Source organism: Aulonocara stuartgranti, assembly GCF_965226115.1.
Source record: "Aulonocara stuartgranti genome assembly, chromosome: 16".
Lineage (NCBI taxonomy): Eukaryota > Metazoa > Chordata > Actinopteri > Cichliformes > Cichlidae > Aulonocara > Aulonocara stuartgranti.
This window is the reverse complement of record NC_138952.1, coordinates 4,262,447-4,285,033: the sequence shown is the minus strand read 5'-3', so window position 1 is coordinate 4,285,033 and position 22,587 is coordinate 4,262,447. Positions and strand designations below refer to the sequence as shown.

The window sequence follows — 22,587 nt, the reverse complement described above, 5'->3', positions numbered from 1 at the left end:
AAAAAAAATAAAAAAATAAAAAATACTCCCATGGTTTAAAACAAATCCTGCGTAGGCCAGACAAGTTCAAGGGAATTTTATTTGGTCCAAAATCTGACATAATAGGAAACAACGAAAAGCTCTATGTTTATGTACGACTGTTAAAACAAGCATCTTAACATCTGTTAATTAACCAAAACCTACTAACATTTAATTTTTTTCTGGGAGAAATTCTGGGCATCGCCAGTGTTAGTGTGCTTTGTAGAAAAGCCTGCTTTTTCACTGCTGAGATTATGTCAAATTTGTTTCAGGTGTGCTACCAACTTTCTTAAAGATCAAAGGGAGAGAAAGGCACAAACACAAACCTCTCTGTATTGTGAGAATCTGTTGCGCCACCACAGAGAGCACCTCCAAGTCAATGCGGTTAAACTCATCAAAGCAGGCCCAAGCTCCACAGGACAAGAGGCCCTGATCGCGCACACACACACACACACACACACACACACACACACACACACACACACACACACACACACACACACAATTAAATAAATAAGCATTACTTCTTATCCAAACTATTTTTTGGATCAGCGTGGAAAAAAATGTGTGTAAGGAGTTATATTATTCTGATCATTTCTAATTACATGACACTGATCCGCCGCAGAGGCGCTGTGGGTCACTGAGGCGGCCTTGCTGGCCTATTAGTGTGGTGCTATTGTTATAAGGATAAATATTCACAATATTTACATCAGAAAATTATGGCGGGCGCAGTCTTCATATATTTGTATACCACAAACAAATGCACCACTGTGCCACATTTTATTTTTCAGAACAGGCTGTGAAGAGGCTGACATTTAAAGGGCTGTGTGCCATGTGGGGAAGGGGAAACACTGTAAGAATGAAACCTTACCCCTGTGTCTTCTTCTATTATCTACATCTTTGAAGTGCTAATAGTTACACCAGTGGGACATTCCAAGGTAGATGTGTGTGTTCTGCCGCACTTCCATCCAAAGAAGACGGAAACAGCATGTATGAATATGTTCCTTTGATGAGCTATGTGAAGTAAAACATCTTTTCGAGTGCCACGTTTCACTTACGTCTAAAACTCTGTAGCCTATGTCTGCTGGGACTGACTCACATTAACACAATTTACTCACTTTGAAGAATTTGCCCAAAGCAATGTAGTCCAGACCATCAGAGCAGTTGAAGACCACACATTGCTTGGCCACAGCTTTGGCCAAGTCTTTGGTTGTCTCTGTTTTTCCTGTGCCAGCTGGGCCTTCAGGAGCACCTCCCAGATGAAGGTGGAGTGCTCCAAACAGCGTGCTGAAAAAGGAAAAATGACCAGTAAGTAAAATGAATTTATTGTTCTCAGGTAAATGAAAATATAACTTTGAATGTTTGATGGCTTACAAGCTTTTTAATCTGAAATCTAGAGATTAAAGTTTCAGTGAGGTACATCACACTTTCTATATGTGTATGTATATTTATTTTCCAAAATCATTGATTGATCACCATTTATGTTTTGAAGGAGTGTGCACAGCTTTTATGGTATTTTAACATTACTGCAACAATATGAACTCTTTTTCCAACTGTTTTGGACACTGCCACAGACGACAGCAACAAGCTTTCTGAAAAACTTTGCTTCACCTGTGGACTTACAGCACAGAACCTTTAACATTAATGTCAAATACTCTTTAACGTTCTTCCTGTCAGGGAGAATAAGGCTGTAATAATTTGCAAGAAACTTCACTACAAAAAAATTAAACTGCAGCAACTTCTTGGTCCTCTTGGACCCTTTCCTGTTTAAAGTACTTTTTCTTTTACTAGTAAGCATTGAGCTATGTGTAGCGTATCCTAGACAGACAACTCGCTCTTGGCTTTCCAGATGCAAATGTTTACACTATGTAGCCTCTACACTGAATTTCCCTCACCCTTCTCTGCATAGCTGAAGGGTAACAAAAACTGAAAGTGAAAGTGAAAGCCTTGTTTGGTTCTTGTTATACCTGTAACATTATATCACCTTAAGATGATAGGAAAAGTCTAAAAAATTTATCTTTGTGTTAAAAGTAATAAGACAGGAGACTAACTAACAGTGTAGTTAACTGTTGAGTATGTTACTGCAGTAGCTTTACCGGTAGCAGCGGTCTGTGAGTGGTGTAATGACCAGACGTGGAGTGTTGCCCAGGTATTCGTAGCCATATGGCAAACCAGCATTGATCATCTTGGTTTGGAGATGGTTTTCCTGCAAAGCGTGTGATGCAGAGTCTGAAGTAAATGACTGCAATGGTATTATGAGTTGCCATGAATGCCCAGTATCCCCAATCACTCCTTTCACATACCACCCAGTAATAGCGCAGTTGGCTAAGCCACTCAAAGTCGTTCTCATCACTTATCCCCTTTTGCACCAGTGTGGCTAACACATCCCTGGCGTGGACATCCAGCACGACAAGGGCTCCGAGGGTGACCCGGTTCTGCTTGGACAGTTTTCCACGCACAAGACCCACAATGTCATCAATCTGTTTGTTGTTTTGCTCCAGGTAAGCATCAAGAGCCTAAGGGAGAAACGTCATTAAACAGAAAGAAGAGGAAGACAGAGTTCATCACGACAGAAAGATAACAGCATCAAGTTCAATCTTTGAAATTACTAATAAAAAAAAAAAAGTCCACAATCAAGAGATTGCATTTTTCTTAGTGCTCTAATTGGCTGGCTATGTCCTTAATCCTGTGAAATAAATTGTAAAGAATTTCTGACGGATATTAAAAAAAATATTTATTCTGTGAGATGTTTCCATCCAGCAGCTGGTTACAACAGCAATCTGGTGATATTGTTAGCAATCAACTTTTTAGCCCATATTCAGGATATACTGTATATGACATATATATATAAAAATAGATATATATTGAGCTGATTACCTTCTGTCCTGTTTTGATAGCTTTGTGGATATGCTTCGTCCAGTAGACTTGTGAAACACACAATACAGTCTGGCCTGGCCAAGCACGCACCCAGTTTATCCTCAGCTCATTGGGGTATGCCTCGATAGCCTCCCCTATTACCTGCAATTGACCACAATAGCAGCAAATCACTCAAACAACTGTGTATCATGATGGTTTGGCTGCACCCTTAGGCTTTGGTGCAACCTGGAACATACGCGGTCAACTGTGGCTGGAAATAGAAATAACACATAAGAGCAAATTCTCAATCCTACTACTTTTATAAAGCAATCTAAAAACAGCATCTGAGGTATGAAATATGTTGTTTTCAAATGTTTCTCTATGCTATAAATTAATTAATCTTTAAAAATAGTTCAATAAAAATCCACACAACACCTTATGCAGGGAGGCAGTCATGCCACTCTCCAGTTCTAAAAGCCATTTCTCCACCTGTCCCCTGGCTTTGGAGGTGGAAATAACATCCAGGAGCTGCACCATTTCACCCTCACTGCTCTTCATGTGGGTGATATCCAGCACATCAGTGAACAACACACTAGCAATGCCTTCAAAGCACTTCTTCAGATGGGGCTGCACCCTTGTGGAAAGGAATGCAAGAAAAGCGAATCACTCAAAGTTACAGTTCAAGTTCCACAGGCCTGTAAATCTGATCAAATGGCCAAAATATATGCAAACTTACACTGTCCCTCACTTTAACACACAGTATCAAGCTTGCACACAGCCATATATACAATTGTCTGTTAGCTTTGTGAAGCTTAATTTGGATTGAAATGAATCCACTTTAGACAAAACTACAGCTTTGTCTGCGAGCTGCTGATGCCCCTCTTTTACTGCACTGCCAGTGAGACAAGCAGTAAATTGTCTGTGTGTCTGGATCAATATCACCCAGACAATTTCAATATCGTTATGTGCGAAATTCCCCATGTGGAGAGTTTGAAAACTTCTGATTTTGCTGTATTCAAAAAGACATATGTAATAAATCTTCTCTCCCGCTTTCATCGGAGGAAATTGAGCAAACTGATTCAAAGCAACAAAAAAATGGATTATTATTTGAACAGTGTAATTTTCTACTAATAGAAACTTTTGCAAACAGAATCATTTCAAAGAATATTGAAACAAAATTGTACGAAGGGGGTTTTATTTGATGCTTATGTCCCCAGCAATGAGGGTGATTTATTGGTCTGCATTTATACTGGCTGAGCTCTCATTTGTTGTACTGAATAATAAAACTTGGATTTGTCAATTACAGAAGAGTTTAAAAACGGAAATTCTTAAAAAGAAAAAGAGAGCACACATGAAAAAAGATAAATGCACTCAAGTCTCAATACTTTCAGTGTTCTTCAGTTTGCCACAAGACACCAGCTGCTACATGATTTTCTATCCATAGGTAGGCAAAAAAGCATTTTTTTAAGGTCTTAATAGTATCAGGTTACTTTCCAAAGGTACACAAGTGTATGATTATGACTTCTTTGAGTATTAAATCACTGAATTTAGTTAGTTGGAGAATTTTCATACACTTGGACCTATAAAACCTCAAAGAGATAACTCTCAGTCAAGCATCCTAATTTAACGCTTCATGTCCTGTGGTTTGCTATGTTGTAAATGCCACATTTGTCTGTGGCATTTGCTAAACAGTCCCTGAATTTAAAGTATGCATTTTTCTCAGGACATTACATTCAGTGACAAGTAATGCAAATTTCCCCCAACATTAATTACCCCTCTGTGGCCTACACAAACCCACCATCCACATCAGTGCTGCAGAAATCCCTTCTTTACAGAAGAGCTGATGACTGTGTATCTGTACAGATGTACTGTTAAGTCCCAGCAGTCAGAGAGCGAATTGAGGGAGAGCAGAATGAAAATGAAATGAGAAAAAGAAATAACAGGAGGAGAGTAAGAGGCTTGAACATCTTGCCTCAAATCACATTTATTATTAACTGAACGCCCAGGGTGAAATGAGACAAGTGTTGGTTATCAGTGAGGATTTCTGGGTAACCACTATGGAGGTAAAGTAGCTGCTGTAAGCACAAGAAAACAAAGGGCTGTTATGATTAATTTATAACTAGCCCCCAATCATAGTCTTCCATTTCCTTTTCTGCATTTCTTCTTTCACTTCATAAATCTCAGTTTCAAATCTTTTTACTGGAAAATGTTCTGAGACCTTTTTATATACTATACATTGTAGTACAAAGTAGAGATGGACCGATCCGATATTACGTATAGGTATCGGTCCGATACGGACCTAAATTACTGGATCGGATATCGGTGAGAAATAAAAAATGTAATCGATCCATTAAATATCAAAAAAGCACCTCACAAAACTTGCGACATGGCGTAACTCTGCTTATAACCGAGCAGTATGTACCACGTGATAGAGCGGCTGTGTGTATTTGTAGGCTCCCAGCATTTCATCTTCGAGGAAGTTATCCCAGAGAGAAGTAAAGCAAGTGTGTAAGTTCATCTCTGAATGTTTGTAAAAAATTCCCATGTTAAGCTTAACAACCGATATATGGAGCGACTGCCTCTTCTCTCTCCCTCCCTCTCCTGCTGCTACTTCAATCGTGAAACTGCTTAATGATCCGCTGATCGGCTTTTCTGTCGCGAGTCCGTCTCTCTTCTTTGTTTTTGGCCCACTTTGCACCAGAAAGAGGAAACCAGCGGCTGAACAACAGCAGCACGTTTAAGCTTGATAAGCTGTTGTTAGAATTTATTTAATATTACTTTCTACTCGAGGATCTTTTTCTATGTAGCTGATGGCTGGTAACTGTGCAGGGGCGGATCTAGCAAAGTTTAGCCAGGGGGACCGATAGGGCATGAACAGGGAAAAGGGGGCACAAAGACATACTTTTCTTTCTTATTCTCATTTAAAATATCTAGCTTTTAATTATTTAATAATTATCTGAATCTTACACCCAAAGTTTTAATCTGATGTAAAATGTATAGAAGTCCATTACTGTATATAGTAACTATTAAGTCTAATATACCCTAGTAAGCTATAGTACTTTTTCCTTTGGGAAGGTACCATCTGTGCAGTCTGCAGTTCTGTTGAAGAAAGATGTTGAATCTATTTAATTATTCTTGAAAAATAATTTATTTCTGTGCATTTTTTTTTCACCCTGCATTAAATTAAAGTTGATTACATCGATTAAGCATCATGAGGTGGAGGGTGGGGGGTGGTTCCCTATTTTCTTTTGCTGGGAGTTTGCAACCCTATTAGTTAGGTTGCTTAATATTTCTCCTAAGTACTCTTTAAAATACCAGAATAGGGAGGATGGTGTAGGTCTAAGTTTATTAGATTGATCAGTGTTGCTGAACTATGAAATATTTTGGGTGCAGTTGTGTTTTTTTTTTTACATACAGGTATAACAGAATAGCTTTAGTGTTGTTTATTTAAACTTGAGTATGAACTTATACAAAATGCAGCAAGATATTTAAAAAACTGTTTTATTGATTAAAAAACACTATATATCAGATTCATATCGGTATCGGCAGATATCCAAATTTATGATATCGGTATCGGCCATAAAAAAGTGGTATCGTGCCATCTCTAGTACAAAGCTAGTTTTGATGGGGGGTTTTCTCTTTAAGGGTTGTCGATAACATCCATAGCTAATTGATTAAAATTATTATTACTGTTGTTATGATAAAAAATAAATCTAACTGTGTGCACACTTATAGTTCTTTACCTTGTAGGATCTTTGGTCTCAGAGAGGATTTCCAGCAGCTCCTCGTTTGAGAGGAAGAAGAACCGTGGAAAGTAGAGACGTTTCTTCTCCAAGTAGTTATTAAGACCTTTGAGGATCATTTCCAGAAACTCATTGGACATTTGCAGTCTTTCCAGGATCTTGTCGATGGCTATCACAGCCAACACGTGCTTGTTCTGCATTGAAGAGAATCACCTTTAATGCTTTGTCCACTGTCAATGCGGGAAATTTGATCTTCATTGTCAACTCACTTCAGCACATTTAAAAAACTAGTTAGTACAAAACGTTTGAAATGGATTATTCTAAGTTCTAAGTTTATGTTCTTTTGGGTGGTAAACAGGCAACTACACACTTCAGTTTCACAGGTGTGTTACCAAAATGTTTTTTTTTATGTTGGCTTATTTGTAACATAAAGCTTTCCACTGGGTTAGCTATTAATACTAGAATACAAACGTTATATCACATTAGCTTCCCAGATAGTCACAATCTTGTACAGCACCATGACTTAGTTCAATGAGAAGTAGCACTAGTCTTAGTCATAGTCAGATAAATGTCTGATAAAGCTCTAGTTAAAAGGAAATACCATACAGAGTCCTGTGATAATACTAGTCCTGGATGAATCAGCACTTGTTTCTTTTTCACATCTTTCCTGCATCCAAGTTGGTGAGGCTGCACTGACAATTATACATAAGAGTTTGAAAACATCCTGGATGCAAATTCAGGACTCAGCTCATATCAATACACAGCACTGAGACCCACTGACAGAGAGAGCAAATTCAAATCCATCAGAAGAGCAAAATTCTGAGGGATAATGAGACAAATAACATGCACGGCAGCATTTGGTGAGGAACAATGTGCTATTTTACAACTGGCTCAACAGTGTGGCAGCCTGGAAACAGAAATGTTGAGTATACAGCTATTAACCAAAAATGTCAGAAAATTAGTGTAAAACACAGCCTGAAGTCTAGCCCAGTTGGCTTTGAGTGGCAGGCTGTGCACCCTGGACAGCTTAAAGCACAACATAAATACCAGAATTACAAATGAATGAAGTTACCATGTTGGAAAAGTGAGAAAAATGCAAAAGTGACCACTCCGATGACTAAATAATAGTGATCGGAGTGAGTTGATTTATTTATAAAACATTAACATTCAGGAGAAATTCACATTCCTTTTAGGTTTCTGCTTTGCATAAGTGTTGTCAATGCTGCTCTGAAGGTGACACTAAAACACTGCAATTTCTTCCTTTAACAAAATCCACTTTATGCTCCACACTGAGGTCCACCTGTCACACAGAGTCTAGAGAAAAATCTATGGTGGGAGAGAGCAATAGAGATTTCACCTGAGGCATGTCTAGCACCTTTGAAATATTTCAGCTCTCGTATCATCTCATCTGTACACTAATTCAATATCCTCTGGAGCTGTCACCCCCAGGAAGCGTCTAAATAAAAAGTCTTTCTAATTTCCAAGGTTGGACAGTGAACCTCTAACCCGCTCACATGAAGATTTTGGCAGTTCTGAAATGAAGTCTGATATCATCTTCTAGGAATGAAATAACAGACAGGAAGGAGCAGAGCCAGTGTGGAGTCAACATGAAAAAACATGGATGAACATTTGGTCTAATGGTTACAACACATAATCACAATTGCCCGCGGTCTGATTCCTGGTCAGATGACCCGTGTTTGTGTCTCCTTAGATTGTGAATTTTTCAAAATTGTGCAAAATTTCATAAACATGGAGTAAGAGAAGAACAAGGCATTTCTCCCGATTGCTGGTCATGTACAAGAAGAAACAGGCACCAAAAGAAAACAAATCTGGTAAGGGGCTCCATACAGTAATGCACATGAAAAATCTATCAGGTAAAACAAGGAAGCATCAAGGCTATCTAGTATATATACTGGCTGGATAACTTGATCAAAGGTTTGACACAGAGACGTCTGGAAGCCAAACAAATGTTGGATGTAGAAGAAAGAAAAAGCCAAAACGATTACTGATTATACCTTGAAGGTAAAAATGGTGCAGACACGGTATCACCTTATGCTGATTTGCAATGATTTAGTCATCCTTAACACGTGGTTGCTCTTGACTTTGTAAAATGTGCTAAGTATAGGCAGTTTTCCCAAGGTTTTGTTTCCTACAAATATAGTGAAAGTAACATTTAAACAATGAGAGGTTTAAACTGTTCTAGATCGTGTTTTTTCCTTTCTTAAATCAGGCCAAAAGATACAATTTTAAAATACAGTAACCGAGAAATGAAAGCCTAAATCAGACGTTCAAGCTCAATTGCAAAGACAAGGCACATTTGATTGCATTTCTGTCAGCATGTAATTATTCTGACAAAGTGTTCCTGATTGATGAACTATGAATCTTCACATTTGTGATTTTGGTCCATTCTTTAGGAGTACATTGTAATAACAGGTCTATTTTTATATTTTATGTTGAAATGCTAATATTGCTTTATGGAGGTACTGTGAGGTAATGTAGATTCCTATGCACCCACAAAGGGTGGGAAGTGTTCCCAGCTGATATAGCAGGTCTTAAAAAAATAACACACATCCAGGACAAAAATTGTGTTGTCCTTTATTACACAATATGAGTGTGAACTAGTCTTTGGCTAGTTTACTAGCTCATTCTCAGGTTTATTAGAGGTATATCTATATATGTGGTTATATTAATAAACACTATGCCAGTCGTCTTCTCTTTGTGCTCATAGGTAAGCTGTTTCTCTCCTTCTTCACTCACTCAAAGGAACTTGGGTGTGGTGCGCTGCATAGTTAAAAGGAAGCAGGTTCATAGAAATAAATCTTTTAAATTGATTTACCCTGTTTGTACTTTCAACTGAGCATGCAATAGTAAAGTAAGTGACACACTAATACAAGCAGCAAATAAAAAAAATAAAAAAAGACCAGGAAAATTAAGTGAAGATGGTGATGCTGTAAGGTGCTAGAAGATGAGTGGATCTTGAGCAACTCCCAGTGGCTGATGTGATGACAACAACCTGGGCAAAGACGTCCTGATGTGGACAGAGGATCTGACTTTGCTCACACTCGTGTCATAGCATGTAGTTGAGATGATTCTAATTTCATGCATCACTGATCAGTCTTATTGACAAAGAGAAGGGATGTACTGTTTGTCAGATTTTGATGCAGTACAAGATCATGCCAAGGAGGTATTTTTCTGTAACTGGCCCTCGTGTGGTGGTGAATTAAAATGAGCTTTAAGCAATGAACAAAATTTGAGAACAAAAAGCAGAAAAACATAATTTTTATGGCCATAATTACAATTTTGTCGGGGAACTCTCTTGTTTGAAATGATTTATGACCCCAGTTACAATGAAGTTGGGACACTGTTAAATTATAAACGAGAACGCAATGACTCGAAATAAATACGTATTTTATACACAAGAGAAGATAGAAAACATATCAAATGTTTAGACTGACAAAATTTGTTATGTTTTCAGTCTTGCACTGTGAAAAAAAACGTGTGTTTATGAGATTTGCATTGAATCATTGCATTTTTTTTTTATTTACATTACACACAGCATCGCAGCTTGCCTGGATTTGGGGTTGTATTACAGCAGCAGAGGACAGTTACAGATTTTGAGCTCATCACTCATCACTTTTTCCCCTTGTCATTACTGGTAGCGCTATACATTCACATTTATAAAAAGTTAGAGGAATTCCCTATCAAAACCCTATCAAAAAAATTTTTTTTTTTAAATAATTTAATTTTAGGGATCTGTTTAAGATCATTTTCTGGTGCCACGCTGAACTACTTTCTCTTTGGTTCAATGCACTAATATATATACAATATCCCCCATGCAAAATATTATAATACTATGCCATACCAATTTTTTTCCCCAACCTCATACTCTATATATTGGCGATACATCTCTTCCACTGCTTCCAAATAGTTTGATTTTTGTTTGACAAACTTACAATGAACCAAATCTGGCAAGAAGTCAAGTTGTTGAGCGCAGATTGTTTTACTGTGGTGTATGTGTGGCATGATACAACGCAACGATGAACGCTCTCCTTCCAACATAACGCTTCAGGACACTGCAGAAAGGTCAATTTAGAGCATAGGTTTACTTTGGAGTATGATTTCGCGGTGCAGAACTGAATCTGATACACCGCACTCAGGCTCGGTAACTGAAAGCTGTTGAAAACTGCTCGGTGGAAGCTGGAGGCCCAGCTCTAATGATCCTTTAAATAAAATCTGGCTAAATTTGAAACTGAAGTTGATGGCTGCTCTCTGGACGAATTTAAGGTCTACAGCCAAATTCCAGACGCACAGTCCAAGTGGTCAGAACAGGATTTCTAAATATATCTAAAAATATCCACCACACTGAAAGCAATCTGGATGGTCTTGAAAACATGACCTTGAATAGAAAAACACTGAAATCTATTGAGGTAAAATTTCTGATTTTTAATGAACCAATCCCCAAACTTTTTGATCACGCCTTCATAATCTATCCTTTTCTCTCACTCCAACAAATCTTTCTATTTACAGAATTTTCTATTAAATTTTTAATCCTTATATTGATACAACATTTTGGCCATATGTTACTTTAATAAAAGAAAAAAGTACATATAGCCTTTAGAAACTTAGCTCCATTATACAGGAAAAAAATTAAGTTTAAACTGTACTGCTTTAGTATTTATGCTGGCATGCTCAATAACACAGTGTAACATATCAAAGCAGCTTAGAGTGTACACATGAGCGTCTTTGTGTGCAGGCTGCCCATCCCTCGGTGACCTCATTTTCTTTGTGGTTCCATACACCCCTGCCCCTTCCAGACAAAATCCATAATTTTTATTTGATGGTGCAGTCAGGCTGGGCTTTCGGAGGACACTGCCTGAAATTGATGTGTCTCATTTCAGGTCTACTGAGGACGCCAATTACCCTTTGGAAACTCTTTGAGGATGCTCTTGCAACACTCACTTTCTATCCCCGCTCAGTTGTTTTTGCCTCGTTCTCCATCCGCTTCGGACTGATTCACTCTTATCGCATTCCCTCTGTCTGAATGCTCCCTTCTGCTTTGGCTGTATCGGTGTATTTGGCTGACATTGTTCTTTTCCTACATATTCTCACAATCTCTCAGTGTGCGTTTATGTTTATGTGTCTGCACGCTGACCCACCTGCTCAGGTTAATGCACTGAATTTAATCTGATTACAGTAGAACACTTGAAATTTTAAGGTGTATGCTGTCTAGTAATAAATACATGTCCTGAGTTGGATGCGCTATAGCTATATTTGCATTTCAAACCACAGAACAAGTACAAATACACAGGTCTTTTTTTTTTTTGCTTTTCAAAGGCAATAGTGTTAGATCAAAAACACTCACCAGTGAAACCTGTTTCATGATGTCTCTCCATGTTTTATCAACAGTTGTGAATCGGCGTCCCTCTTCAGGCATCTGAACCATGATGTCTGGGGAGCTGAATATGGGCTCCAGGTACAGCCAAGTAGACTGCACCTTTAACCACTCGTCCAGAACTTCTTGGAGAAGCAGCAACTTGCCCTCCCATTCCCTAATGATAAAAATTATAATAACATTACTTATTGATGTGTAGTCATTTTGCAGTTAAAATGTTGCAATCAGATGCAGAGGGTCAGATTCAAGCTTTGGAAAAGACAAACTGATTCCTTTACATGCTATTATTCTTTTTTGTTTTGTTTTGCAATCTTTGCTATATAATATTTCATTGTTCACAAAAATAAAAAAGGTTGGTGCATTTAAAAAAAAAATTCCAACTGATTTTTAAAGTTTTTGTTTTCAATGATTACATATAATATTTGTCATCTTCATCCTGATCACAGTTATTTAAAAAAGAAAAAAAAAACACGACCAGGCCTAAACTAAGACCACACATGTGTGCTTTCCATGTCTTTGATGAAAACTCACACAACATCCATAAGACATTTTCTATAGCTGCTTATTATACTTGTACAATGACATGCAATGTTTCCCTATAAAACTGTTTCAGTTCATCATTTCAGACCTTTTACCTCTCTGTAGAGGTTGAAAAAATGATTCAAGCTCTTCTGATCTCAGCAGGGATTGTTGTGGGTACTTTAATCCACATGTGGCATCTGTTTAAATGTGAAGTCCTTCTGGAGAGAACTCATTAGCTCACTATCACCACAGCATCTATGAATAAGCCGTACATCTCTGGGCTTCTTTGTTGGTGTTTTGGGCAGCACAGATGCTCACAGAAACAGTCAATTTTGGCAGCTAAATTATGCAACAAGTTCACATTAGCAGTAAGGGCGGTGGGGCACAGATGTCTGTTTGCCACACAATCTCAGCCGAGCCCTGCAGCAATCAATACATAGACTGCCAACAGATTGCAGCTAAATAGTGAGTGTATGGAATTTTCCCCTTAATAACATTACACCAAACTTATTTTCCAAGCAAGCAAAGTAAAATTACTCAAAAGCAATTCCTCTTGACTCTCACCGTATTTCCACTTCAAAAGGTTTAATGAAGGGTGAGCCTTTCATGGTTTGTGTCTTCACAATGTGATCATCTAACAGCATCTGCACTTCTTCCACCGATGACAGGATTGAGGTGCCCGTCTCTCGGTAGCTAAGGAGATTAAACTCCATGTGATCCCACTCACTGGCCATTTTCTCCATGGCCTTCTCCAGTGAGTACTCCTTGCTGGCTGCTTCACTGATGCCTTCGAAGCTGCTCAAGTGCTGTTCCAGGTGCATTGATAGGAAGTTAGACACAGACACCTGATCATCAGCTGGCTCCAGGTAGATGCCAGCCAAGTCCGACATGGCATCCCAGTGACGTTTACGCAGGCCGGGATTACACAGTACCTATGAAAAAGTACATCCAGTCCAAATTACTTCCAAAATTTCAAATGATATTGTATTAAAGTCAAATACCAAATCTTACTCTTGATTTCTCACCTGCACCATAGGAATGTGCTCCTTGAAGTCTTCCACCATAGCCTTTATAGTGTTTGCTATATTAAGGGCATTGGGTACTTCACTTAAGGATTTCTCCAGCTTGTATAGAGCGCGCCAATAGTTGCCAACATCACCTTCTACCTATTTTGGGAATGGGGGTATTTTTTTACATAACAACAGGACATAAATAGAATTTATAAAAATTTCACATCAAGTAATTCAATAAAAATATTTATTATGTCATATTTTTGTACCACCAAATGTTTATTCATCAGAGCTATAATAACTTCTAGCAAAAGTTAAAATAACTTTTAGCAAAAATTTAAATAACTTTTTCTACTTAAGTTACGTCATAATGACTCATTAAACTGAATAATAAAGTTGTCTTCTCATCCTCGCTCCAAAGGTCAATTTCTTTAGACTCCCTTGTTAAAATGCCCAAATTTATAATAGAAATATGCATATGTGTACCACCTAGTCCAAAAAAAAAAAAGGTTTGAGTTTCCTCCATTACTACAGTTACAGGGTGTTTAAAAAATAGACGCCCTCTTTAAAATCATATTATAGTTTAAAATTATGAATGACTGAAGCTGTGGTCAGCTGACTGACCATCTTGGAGGCCTGAACTGCAGTTTTGGATTTTGCTATCTGTGTGTGGACCTTAGGAATCATGTTTGCTAGCATTACATCATAACTTAGCTCTCCACTCTACAGCAGGATTTATAATAACACAAAAAGAAAATTTATTTTTTAATTTTTTTATAAATCAAAGAACACAGACATTAAACAAACGGACATAAAGGCAGAAAGCTAAAGGTTATTCCAAGATTTGTACTGTTGTTGTTGCCAAGATGTATAGAAATTTCTTTTACTTATGTACTAATCACATCATTTCATTGTATGATACCTTGGTGCCACTGGATTCTAACATGTCTCACACTCATACAGTAAGACAAATGGTGGGGGTCTAGTAAGGAAGTTGGGGGAAGCAGACAACTCCACAGGAAGAGTCTTTTGTCTCTTCGAGGACTCTGGGAGGTAGCAAGGGAGTGTGAACCTTAAAGTGTGAAACAGCTGTGTACTGCTTTTTGTTCCTGGAGAAGGTATTTAACTGAGAGCCATGTTAGACTCAGAAGAGACTCTGCTGACCGTCTGCCCCGCGATCATGCAGGCTCTCCACAAGCTTGGGTTTTCTGTTCTTTTGTGTTTTGATTAAAGAATGTTAGCTACTGCTCACCGCTCATCTGCAGGCTTTATTTAATGGAAAACTTCCACAACACAAGATGAAAAGGTAGATGGTTGCTATGAGTATTTAGGGTGTTTGCTTGCAAGTATTAAATGCTAGATTTAACAATGTGTTTTTAATAGTACAATTATTGATTGTAGTAGAGGCAGCAGCAGTGTTAGCAATGCTTACAGAGGTACTTATAGTAATAATAGCTGAGAATGTAGTTAATGAAAGAAGTACTTAAATAAGCATTAAAAGGAAAAAAGGAAAGGAGTTTAAGCAGAAAACGTTGTTTCATGTGGAGCTCTGCTCTGTGGAGCTCAACATCAGTGAAGTGAAAAATGCTGAGTGCTTTGCTGCTTTCATATATATATATATATATATAGTATGTGGAAGAATGGCTGTAATATAAAAGGGAAATGGCAGTGCAAATAATACTAATACCATCAGAGTATAATAAAAAGTACCACATGCAGTGATGTCATTATGTAAATAAGAAGGCACAAACAGATAAAAATGCAGTCAAAAAAATCCATCAGCTCCTTCAAGGGCTTTAGTTATACAAAGAAAGTTGACTAAGTTCATTTGATTTTATTTTTTTTTTACATTATATTCATGATTTAATCTTATTGCTTTCTTACTCGGTCTACTCTTACTCTGACCAACCACTTTCTTATTGAACTACCCAAGTTAGCTGTTTTGAATGTTCACAATACTACAAAATAAGCTCTGTGTTATTTATGCATTTATATTTGTTCAGTTTTTTTTTTGTTTTTTTTTCCCAGGGACTTGATAAAATGCACCATTCAACAAAAAAATAGAAATCTGAATCTTTATGACGGTCTGGATGCCCTTATTATACTACTGTTGGACCACTGAGGCTGTAAATAAGACAGAGAATGTCGTTGTTATATGAATGAAAATCAGAAAATTAGAACTGAGCTCAATCTGTCACCTAAACTCCCCAGTCACTCCTGCATTGAATACAAAGTAATTTTTCTACTGCTTTTACCTTGTCTGGGTTCACACTGGTGAGAGGTCCATGCAGCCACTTCTCACGCTGTTTTATGAAATCAGTAGCTGTCTCATAGAGGCGCAGGAATAGTGTCAACTTTTCCTGCGCCTTCTTCCGCTCTGGATATTGGGAAACAGACCAGCCGAAAGCCTCCTCGTCTAGATTTAAATCATTAATCTTTCCACAGAGGTAAGGATCAAAAGGTAAGAGTAGAAGTAAAATACAGAAATAAACAAAGACATGGAAAGAAAAGATAAAATAATGAGTAGATGCATAGTTGATTTATAAATAAGACATCAACACATAATACAGCCTGAGATAATGCCTGTGAACTAATGTACAGATATATATCTCTAGGCTTACAGGTAACAAGTTGTGATATACCTTTTCAGCAGCTAACTCCAGTTTGGTATTGAGGGCCTGAGCTTTTGTCAGGTACTTGCTGAGATTGGCTGTCTCACGAAAGGCCTTAAACTCCTCCACTTGTTTACTGTAGCTGTCCAGTTCTTGCAACAAGTGCTCACGGTACAACTGGAATGAGGGTAAGGAAAGATGTCCTTGTATTTTAGCCACCAGTATGTTTTCTCTACATTAAAATACACTGAAACAGAAAAACACAGACCTTAAGCCCACTCTGATATTGTTCCGTCATTTTGCTAACTATCTGCTGGTGTTCCTCAAAGATGGATGGCATACGTTTAAACCACTGGATTGTCTTTGTATTGAGCTTCATATCCAGTGTTGACAGGGTGGCAAACTCCACCAGGAAACACAACTGCGTGGCAGAGTCTGCTAGTCTTTGTTGCAAAAGAGGCATCTCTGTGGTCTCCACCTTTTTAATATAAGCCTGGATAAGAAAAAAAATTGTCATTTATATCTTTAAAAAAAATGTACAGCAACCATACTAAGGTAGTTCATAAGTGTGAAGGAATGCAAGACCTTCCAGGCTTTCTGTAGCCTCAGCTGAGGGCCTACTACCAAAAACACTCAAAACCACAAGAAAAGAAATAAAAGACAAAGCTTACTGACTGGTGTTAAGTGCACACCATAACTGTTTTGTGAACAATCTGTAAAGGACAATTGTGCATGGCATAATGCAACAAGCCTGGTATGTGTGATTTTTTGGTGCAGTCACCTTAAGTTCCATCAGCTTTTGAGTATCTGGCGGTGTGCTCAGTGCCTTCTCTGAAATCTGCTCAAATTCATGACAGAGCCTGTGAGAGGAAGAATGGCATTAATTCAGTGCTGTATACGGAGGATTTCACAGATTTACAATCTTATTATGGCACCGCTTGGCAATAGAGAACACCACAGAGCAGCTAACATGGGGCCGAAAATCACAAAGAGCACTAAACGACATCCCTTATGACTTTCACACAGTGTATTCTTTTAGAGTGACCAGCTCTTAAGCTTCCCTATGCATATTTCAGTAGTATCTGCCAAACAGAAGCTGCTTAATCCCTCTCAGCTTTTTTTTAATGATAACTTCCTTCAGATGTATTGGTGAACTATGCTGATGTAGAGAGAAAACACTCTTGCTGAGTATAAAAAAAGAGAACCAACTAACTTCTTGTTGGCTTTCTGGTGGTCATCTAGCATCCGTGTAACCAGTTTCTGCTGTATGTCCCGTGCACGCTTGACAAGAGACTGGATGAGCTTATAGGACTGGACCTCAAACATGCCAAGTCGTACCACCTAAAATCCATGGTATAAATAAGTGACACAGTTAACACAATTTAAGAAATGACCAGTGATAAATGATGCAAGAGCTTTTAAATAAGCCCAGTCAAAGAAACATAGATTTAAGAATTAGATTATTAGATTATTAGTTTTAAGCTTTCCCACTGTTTAGCTTTTTTGATTTGACACTATTTCAGCAAAATATATATCAGTATAACTGGAAGGAAACATGAAATGTTACAGAGTAAGTTATGGGACCTTGGTTTAAGGATTTTTTTTAATGCATTTACCTTGGAAGGCATATACCGGATCTCATCGATAAGCTTCTGGTAGTATAGCACCTGCACCATAAATTCCTGGAAAGAGTGCTGGTCACGGAGGACCTGCTCCACATCTTTTTCCGCCTGCCTCGATACCAGTGTGGCATATTTATCATACTTGTGGATGTACTCCTTGGGCCTGACACACTCAGCCCAGAATACCCTGCCTACCTCCTCCTGGTGGGCATGAAGGACCTCTGGAAGGATGATGGGCTTCAGGGTACTTCCAAACTGTGAGCTTGGCTGGAGAAAAGCAAAGTAAGGTATAAAAATCAGGGGGAAGCGTGCTATTAAACAGGGCTATATAGAGAGTTGTCTCCTTACCCAGTCAGAGTACAGTTTGGTTTCCACACGAGGTATCACACTGACAGATCTGAGCATGAACTCGTACACATTTAGGAAGGCCTCCTCATATATTTTGAGGTTGGGCTCAAACTTGATCTCCCTGTCCTCCAAGATCAGATGCAGAACAAAGCCTGAGTGCTCACTGGCTCGTTCTGAACGCTAGGTGTCCAAATTAAAATGATACCAAAAAAAAAAGTGTTCACCCTCTCATAAAATATAAGCAAAATATATTTAAATCCCTTTAGCTTACTCAGTTTCTTCTTACCGGATCTTGTGAAATTAAGTGTGTATAGTCGATGATTGAATCTGTTAGAAGATTCTGCAGTTGGGAAGTCATCAGCGCAGCCACACAGTTGAAAAAAGATTCTAGTTTGGTCATGTTGCTTTTGAAAGGCACCAGTTCACGCTTGCACCCTTGGTGGTAAATGTTCTGTACTTCAAGGAGCCAACTAGGGCAAAAAGAAACACAACATCAGCTTCAAGATTACATTACGTTAATGAGAACCACACATGTCGATACCCGACAGTCTAACTGACCACTCAAAGCACTTTAACTACAAGCCACATTGATACAGCACTTTATTCTATTCACTTTAAGCATTTTATCTACCCTGGCCTATTTAGAATGAACTGTTAATCTAACATGTATGTCTTCTGACTGTGAGACGAAGGTGAAGACCCCTACAGGCCATAGGGGGAACATGAAAATTCCACACAGACGGGCCTCAGTGAAGCTTTGAACAGGGAAACCTTTTCCTGTGACCATGCCAACGACTCCACCACCATACCTAAATGCATAGGCAAAGGACTTTTGGGATAGTCTGCTGTGGCCTTTGTGAGTGGAACCTTCTAGCCATTGGTTCAACTGTGACTTATAAAGTCTGCAAAAAATGACTCAAAAATAAGTAATGGAGGGTTTTAAAATACTGAGTCAGCTCAGATTTAAATCCTAATGAAATGAGGTGGGTGGATTTGAAACAGGCAGTACATGAAATAAGTCATTAAACATCTTACAACCAAATGCGTTTCAAACCGAAAACAGTGGAATTTCAAAGCAGACTTACTCTTGGAGGAGGACTCCTCTGGCACTGTCAACATGTCGAGCGACAATCTGCTGAAACTCAGAAAGCTCTATGGACTCGTTTCTGCAGTGGAACTCCTCTACATCTATCAGCCGGAGATTTCTGTAACCAGATAGCCAAGCAGGGCAAACAAGACTCTTCTACATTGATCATTTGTTTTTTGATCATTTGTGACATGGTGCAATGTTTCAATGCCACAAATTTTCAAAAAGCAGAGAGAGATCTATATTTTACACCATCAATTATTACATAACAGCTTCCAAATACCAGTAACAACAGTCTATTTTCAGCATACTGGACTTGTGACTAAATTAAATATTCATTTGTAATTTAAAAGTTTCTAAATTAGAAAATATTTCATTTTAACCAAATTAATTTGAAGCTATCATGTTTCCAACCATACTCACTTGAAGGAGAAATGCCAAAGGTAGAGTATTTTCAGCACAGTGGGGTTGACAGAGTAAAGCTTTTCACCAATCCTCTTGCGTGCATGGACAAAAGACTTGTTCCATGGTTTTGGCACCTTTTCCACTCTGACAGTAAACAATAAAGGGCCAGTAAGGAAAAAAACTATTTTCCACAAGCCTTTACACAATTAGAACATTTTGTTTAGTCTTGTAGTTACTGCTTATGAATATTAGCAGAGGTTTTTAATGCAATAAATATCCTGCAGACTTACTCTAGTCTGTGAGGGGGCAGATCTTTTTCTTTCTCTTTGTCACTTTCCTTTGATTCTCTGAATGTATATTTCACTGCAATTACACACACACACACACACACACACACACACACAGAAACCACTTTATTCTTATTATTACTAAACTCTTCAGGTTTTGTGTTAACCCAACATATTAACCCAATAAAAAAAGACTATAAATTAGTTTTGGATTTCATAAACAATTCTCAGAATGATTTGCGGATTAAAAGTATATATATATATTAAGTATATATGAATAAATACAGATTGCTGTCTTGATGCTGTGCAAATAGTCTTCCTTGATCTCATCAACCAGCAGTTCCAGTGATGCGCTGTGGCGCCTCAGGTTTGGGGAGACCCTTTTCATAATGCTCTCCACCCAAGATTCCTCCAGAGGTGACACATGGTCCAGGTCTATACCATTCTCAATGTAGTAGTTATATCTCTGACAGGACAAAAAAAAAGCCAAAAAATAGTTGATAAAATTATCCATCTATATCCAGTGAATCACTCTGCACCTATATGCAACTCAAAGATATGATTCAACATGTGAATATCCCATTTTTACTGGGCACGCACATTTTTCTTTGTGCGTGCTTTCTGAATGACCTGCAATATATTCTTAGTATATTACTTGTTTTCATTTATTTAAGGTGCACCACTATGGAAGTTCAAATTAATGTGTTTTTACTTCTTGCATTTACTATACTACCAAATCAAAATGCATGTTTAAGTAAAGGAAATCATTCACAGTAAATAAAAAATCCTGCAGTTACCAACTGCAAGCACTTAACTGAGAAAACATGATTACTATATTATATAAAGATTTTCAAAAAGAACTGCTCAAAACTACAACCGAGATGATATCGAAGTAAACAAGAAAAACTGAAGAAAAAAGTCATCTTTACAAATTCCCTGTAGGATTTGGTTTACCATTTTGTTTCCAGTAAACTTGTTACATAAATGATCTCTAAACCTGAATCCTTTATCTGTGCATTAAAATCTATGCATGGGTGTCAGTGTAGGGGAAGCTGGGACTACATCACCATATTGCAAACATTTGGATGGGGATTTTTGTTTCTGTTACAGAATTTTTACACTTCAGGTCCAACATCTTGTTAATGAGGATATACACAATAAAAAAAAGTGACCGACCATGAAGCACACAGTTCAATTTTACCATTTCACAGTCTCTACTTTCTGGTGTTTTGCCATCCTCCTCCTCCTCCTCCTCCTCTTCCTCTTCCTGCCGGCTAAGTCAGAAAATGCAAATAAGAGTAAAAACAGATGCCACTTTATCATATTAAACAGTATTTCCATATATTAAACACATTAAAGCCGCAATACTTTAATCTCAGTTATGGTTTGTAGTAAAAAATTGCCTTTGAAAAAGTTTTCTGATTATACTTTATAGTAAGAACATAAAATGTATATTCAATATTAATGCAAAAACCATCCATAAATGTGTGGTGAAGTGGTTAGTCACATCCCTTCCATGCTGCCAAAGCATACAGCACATGTCAAACTCAAAGCCCGGTGTCAGCATGCAGAGCATTTTTTCCATGCTGGACAACCAAACCAGTAATATGTTTTTTTTCAGGCCCACAAAAAAGCAACTTTAATTACTTTACATACTGCTAGAAGCTTAGCATAATTTAGATATCATATTTCAATTAGAAACAAAGCATCTAAGGTTTTAAAATAATGCAGTGGAGTAAAAGCTGTGCTTTCACTTGCAGGCTACCCTCACTGCTGCTAGAAAGAGACAGACTGGCTGCTCTCAGGCTTCTGCAAAAGTTAAAAGAAATCTGACATAAAGATCCGTCCATTTAGCAGTTTATTTAATGTTTATTTTAGCTGCTTTTTAGTTTGAATTAGTGTATTACTGTGAAAGAAATCACCATTCACTGGGAGGAGATAAACATGCTTTACTTTATATTTTAAACAGATTGATATCTGTACTATAACAGACAAATAAGTACTTATAAAGGACCAGAAATAAACAGTGAACTCACCATATAAATTTAACCAGGTTTTTTCTGAGATTCAGGTTTTTTCGATTGATGCTTTTGCGGATTCTGCTGCGACGCTTGGAGGTCCAACGGCTCTGCATCCACATTCTGTCCTCAAACTGACTCTGAGGTCTGCCATGGCTTTGAAAGGCCCTGCTGCCTGCCTCATCATTTAACTCATCTCCTACAGCACAGAAACAGTTCAGGAAGGTAAACTGTAAAGCTACAAAAAACAAAAAAACAAAACTGCTGGCATAAAACCATCCAAAAAAAGAGGCAACAACTCAAAACCTAGAGGAATGAACCCACGTTTTGAAGCTGTTTCAGTCCCATCAGGTTTCTGTGTGATTAGAGGAAACAGCGAAAATGACGGTCTTGCTTCCATCCAGGGCTGCTTTCTGAGGACCTGGGCAGTGGAGAGAGGTTATTGGAGTTATCAAAAACTAAAATAAATTAGAAATTGAGATAATTGCTGAGTTAACAGAAATACAAGACTTCAGAAAAATAAAAACAAACTCTAAAAAATTAAATACACAGCCATATGAAATAAAGTCTCCTCAGGACTCGAAGCAGTCCCTTTAAAAAAAAAAAGCACACCCCAGAAGCACATTTAACAGCAATAATGTGAAGTAACAGTAAGGGTTTTCTGCAT

General features: G+C 37.9%; 1 protein-coding gene across 5 annotated transcripts in view; it reads right to left on the bottom strand.

Moving 5' to 3' along the window:
* dnah7 (dynein, axonemal, heavy chain 7) overlaps positions 1–22,587 on the bottom strand; it is a 77,646-nt gene that overhangs the window by 53,480 nt on the left and 1,579 nt on the right. For all 5 annotated transcript variants that reach the window (XM_082508571.1, XM_082508572.1, XM_082508574.1 and 2 more), the window contains exons 2-26: positions 22,245–22,341; positions 21,939–22,119; positions 21,104–21,176; positions 20,188–20,368; positions 19,906–19,978; positions 19,634–19,759; positions 19,209–19,328; positions 18,410–18,593; positions 18,124–18,303; positions 17,770–18,042; positions 17,367–17,494; positions 16,935–17,013; positions 16,422–16,646; positions 16,184–16,330; positions 15,797–15,976; positions 13,557–13,697; positions 13,096–13,463; positions 11,980–12,166; positions 6,618–6,811; positions 3,310–3,508; positions 2,896–3,036; positions 2,322–2,534; positions 2,115–2,224; positions 1,137–1,305; positions 345–447 (exon numbers count right to left, since the gene is read on the bottom strand). In XM_082508571.1, the coding sequence (XP_082364697.1) occupies positions 345–447; positions 1,137–1,305; positions 2,115–2,224; positions 2,322–2,534; positions 2,896–3,036; positions 3,310–3,508; positions 6,618–6,811; positions 11,980–12,166; positions 13,096–13,463; positions 13,557–13,697; positions 15,797–15,976; positions 16,184–16,330; positions 16,422–16,646; positions 16,935–17,013; positions 17,367–17,494; positions 17,770–18,042; positions 18,124–18,303; positions 18,410–18,593; positions 19,209–19,328; positions 19,634–19,759; positions 19,906–19,978; positions 20,188–20,368; positions 21,104–21,176; positions 21,939–22,119; positions 22,245–22,341 (4,072 nt within the window). The remainder of the gene's footprint in view (positions 1–344; positions 448–1,136; positions 1,306–2,114; positions 2,225–2,321; positions 2,535–2,895; positions 3,037–3,309; positions 3,509–6,617; positions 6,812–11,979; positions 12,167–13,095; positions 13,464–13,556; positions 13,698–15,796; positions 15,977–16,183; positions 16,331–16,421; positions 16,647–16,934; positions 17,014–17,366; positions 17,495–17,769; positions 18,043–18,123; positions 18,304–18,409; positions 18,594–19,208; positions 19,329–19,633; positions 19,760–19,905; positions 19,979–20,187; positions 20,369–21,103; positions 21,177–21,938; positions 22,120–22,244; positions 22,342–22,587) is intronic.